Below are 3,895 nucleotides of genomic sequence, written 5' to 3'. Positions count from 1 at the left end.
TACGTCTTCACTGCTGTCATTTTACTGGCGGGTTTCACTGACTGCGTGACTAATAACGCAGACAACGAAATGTGAGGCTGGATGAACACAGCAGGCCCAGCAGCATCTCAGGAGCACAAAAGCTGACGTTTCGGGCCTAGACCCTTCATCAGAGAGATGAAGGGTCTAGGCCCGAAACGTCAGCTTTTGTGCTCCTGAGATGCTGCTGGGCCTGCTGTGTTCATCCAGCTTCACATTTCGTTGTCTTGGATTCTCCATCATCTGCAGTTCCCATTATCACTAATAACGCAGTCTGGTCGCTTTAAAAACACTGTTACACAGTCGCTAACATCTGAATAGGTACGGCGTCCTCCAATTTGTACCCTACCGGCTGAAAGGGATGAACTGCCTGAACACAGATAGCCGCCATTTATTAATGTTAGAAGGATATGAAAGCTGGTGTCTGCCCCTTTATAACGGTGAAATAATTCATGAGCACCTTCTAAAGCAGCATCCACCAAAGTAGTTTCCACTTGGTAAGAAGCCCAAGCCACGTGAGAGAAGCCTCTCGCTGTCATGTGGCTTCGTTGTGTGGAAGAAGCAGATTAAAACCAGACTCCTAAATGATCCGGCACTTCGTGCGCGCGTGTGTGTGGGTTGATGTGCGCCGAAAACATGTCACACGAAGGCAAAGCAAAAACCGCGTTAACTGCAGTCTTTGGGAGTCTTCTGGTGAAAAACCTTGACCATCTTTAAAGATGTCATAAAACGCTAGCTCTGCTACAAATGCCACACTAAATAGTCAGCCTACAGGGAAGACTTTTAATTAAAACCCATCTTAACAACTCCAAGCTGAATTTATGGTTTAGCAACACAGATTGCTGGAAAAGCTCATCAGGTCCAGCAGTATCTGTGAAGAGAAATCAGAGTTAACGTTTTGAGTTCGCTGACACTTCCTCAGAATTTATGGTTTAGCCTCCATTTTTACACCTAGACTGCGTTTTAAAGAAAAAGAACCCGAGCTATACTGCTGTGGAAGAAGAATAGATCCAGATAAGGGCAAATCAGAAGGGGCATCGTGAGCTAATCGTCAAATAAAACCCAAATTGTTGCGCCAAAGAAACGTTATTTCCGCTCTAATTCAGGATTAAATCGTTAAATTGTAAGGGTGTTTTTTTTTGGATTGTCCGTAGAATGGTTACTGAAGGCTTGGCAAATTCCCTCCATGTTGTGCCGATCCTCACCACACCACCGACCCCCAACCCCCACCAGCGCCACAGACCCCCACAGTCTGGGTCACCCCGGAGGAGGGCTCAATCACTGCGCCAGCCACAGCGTGTCAATATCTCCGCTTCCAGTACGTTACTGCTCAATTCCGCCTTCGCAACTACTCCAGACAATACACGCTTTCAAACGCTTATTCGGCAGCTGCAGGTTTAACACGGCGTCCGGGCGAGAGAGAGAAAAAAAGTAAGCTTTATAAAAATAATTCCTGTAGCTCACTTCAAAACAGCAAACCACAAGACACATTCAGAAAGTAAACTTATTAACTGGAATCGGGGCATTTTTTTAACCACTTGGACGGAAACTGGTGCCAAATCCAGACTTTAAAGGGAACTCATCAATCAAAAAGCTGTCAGTTTGCTGTAATCGAGCGATGGGGCATGTAGTTGCTGGATATGACCCGTGTGTTCCAACGGTGGGAAGTAAAAGAGAGCTGTTACTCAGACTCAGCGCCCGGGTGTTTTGTTTCGATTTGTTCGTCCGTTTTAGACTTTCTCCCTCCCTTCCTCACGGCCAATTGAATTAAGGTTCCAGACTGCAAAAAAAGCCCATTTATACACACTTCAAACAATAGACATCTACACCGGCTGACTTAACGCCCACAACCCTCAACCCCGAGCGCTGGGTTCTTCCATCACGGCGAAATTTTCACACTCTCTCTCTCTTTGTCTCGTATTAAAATATTTTGTACCTGCCTGCTGTATTTGAGGCGAAAGAGATCAGTATATATTTAAAGAACCGAGAACATGTACAACAGTGAACGGTTGACAAATTGTAAAATCTACAGGGTAACAAGGAGGCAAAATCCTGCCTTTGATTAGAAAGCTGGGTCACGGTTATCGATGTCAGAAAGCAATGTTAGTTTATATTCAATAGAAAGTGAGCAGTGGGGGGACGCTATGGACACACGTTGCCCAAATCTCACATTACACCAATCGAATTGAATAAATATGCTGCAGAAGTAAATTGCATGTTATTATGCTCGGGGTCAGGAGGGTGACAGAGACATGGGGACGTCGGCCCAGCGTGGCTCAGTCAGATCTCAGCTCTTCATGAAATCGTTCTTCAGTCTGCTGAGCCTTGTACCGTGACTTCTGACGATCAGGGTAAGGAGTTCGTGCTTATCGCTCAAACCCGACGAGATCTCCAGCGTCTCCCTCAGGATCTGCCTGGTGTGGTACAACATGTGCAGCACCTCGTCGTTGATCTTGTTCACTTCCCCCAGCTCGCTTTCTTGGCTCTGGCGGAACTTCAGCTCCAGCTCGACCAGAGAGCGGTCCGAGTGCGAGAACGCCTCCCCGATCTGGCTGGTCTCCCGGCGCAGGTAATTGCCGTAGCTGTCCTCGCCGTCCAGGTCATGGGCGATGCTTCTGCCGACTCCGTCCAGCACCCTGGCCGCGTCCTCCACTTGCCGCTGGATGGTGAGCATCTCCTGCTTTAGGAAGGTCTGCAGGTCGGCTTCCATCCCGCAACGTCGCTCGTCCGAGACGCGGAAAAGCATCTGGCACTTTTCGGGGTCGTCGTTCTCTTCGTAGTCACCGTCCGGCACGAAGTAATGGTGAAAAGTGCCATTGGACATCTCCGGGTGCAAGGGCCCTGTGAAGTAGCCCTGAGTTAGGGAACACAGCAGACTGGCGTAGAATACTCGCAGAGTCAACATCTTCAAATCAACTCGCCGGGCAGAAGCAGCCACTCTTTTGGAAACATAGACTTTTTCTTTCCCCATTGTGGGACCCCCAGCGGAACATCCCCGTCAAGTCTCCGCTCCCATCTCCGACCAATGATTCCTCTGCAACCCCGCCGTAAGGTGTAATTTGAGTTGAGCTTTTTTTTCGCTCTGGTTTCCACGTCTCTCTCAGTTTCCAACAAGTGTGTCTGCTCAGTCGTCAAATCAGGGAGAATATGGAAAGCTTAGATGACAGTCCTTTGGCAGGCGCCTTGAACAGAGCAACATCTGGCTTTTGAGAGGACACGAGCCAGCGACGTGTCCTCTCTCTCTCTCTCAGAACTGGGAGACAGTTATAGCGCCAGTTACATGGGTCCCCACTAAACCCCTCGTCTTTGCTTTTGAAGAAAAAAAAATGCTGCTTCGTAAAGAAACTTTGTTAAATATTGTTTTCTGTACGTGTTGACAAAACCTACTTTGCGCCTTTTAAAACTTCACCCACTCTCTAGTCACCGGGATCCTTGCGAAATTTTAGAGCTTCCTTTCTCTGACCGGACCCCCTCACTTGAACTAGGGGCGTGACTTAAAACATCAGAAAACAGCCCCTTTCCCACTTCCAAAATAAATCTCTGCTCATTTCGGACACCGATTGCTAACGGGTCAGTTTGACTGAGCTGACCTCCTCCGTAGTGCCATCAATGAATCTATCGCTTGTTCAGTGCTGAAAGTTTTACTCTCCCGAACAAAATCAAAACAAGCCTATGGTAGTGTATTAAAGGGATTCACTGTAGCCACGATTCCTGCTCATTGAGCAACTCCACTTTTTACTTCAAGCCTCCCCTTTCCCAAACCAACTTCATCATTGTTTTTGTGACGCTATCATTCACATAGTGGAGATTTCGAGCTATTTTGTTCCTTCTGTACGGTTCGAGGTCCAGTTTCACTGCAATAAATGTACGGATCACA

General features: G+C 47.6%; 1 protein-coding gene across 1 annotated transcript; it reads right to left on the bottom strand.

Annotated features, from left to right (window-relative positions):
- Positions 1-248: 248 nt before the first annotated feature.
- Positions 249-3,490, bottom strand: fibinb (fin bud initiation factor b). Its single transcript, XM_048546075.2, has one exon. The coding sequence runs from the start codon at positions 2,987-2,989 to the stop codon at positions 2,306-2,308; it is 684 nt and encodes a 227-aa protein (XP_048402032.1). The 5' UTR covers positions 2,990-3,490; the 3' UTR covers positions 249-2,305.
- Between the last annotated feature and the right edge of the window lie 405 nt (positions 3,491-3,895).

The sequence above is a fragment of the Stegostoma tigrinum genome, chromosome 17 (assembly GCF_030684315.1).
Source record: "Stegostoma tigrinum isolate sSteTig4 chromosome 17, sSteTig4.hap1, whole genome shotgun sequence".
Taxonomy (NCBI): Eukaryota; Metazoa; Chordata; class Chondrichthyes; order Orectolobiformes; family Stegostomatidae; genus Stegostoma; species Stegostoma tigrinum.
Note: the sequence above shows the minus strand (reverse complement) of the source record. Positions and strands in the feature narration are given on the sequence as shown.

Bases quoted from the DNA above. Each gene is read 5' to 3' on its own strand.
- fibinb (XM_048546075.2), bottom strand. From the start codon at position 2,989: ATGGGGAAAGAAAAAGTCTATGTTTCCAAAAGAGTGGCTGCTTCTGCC.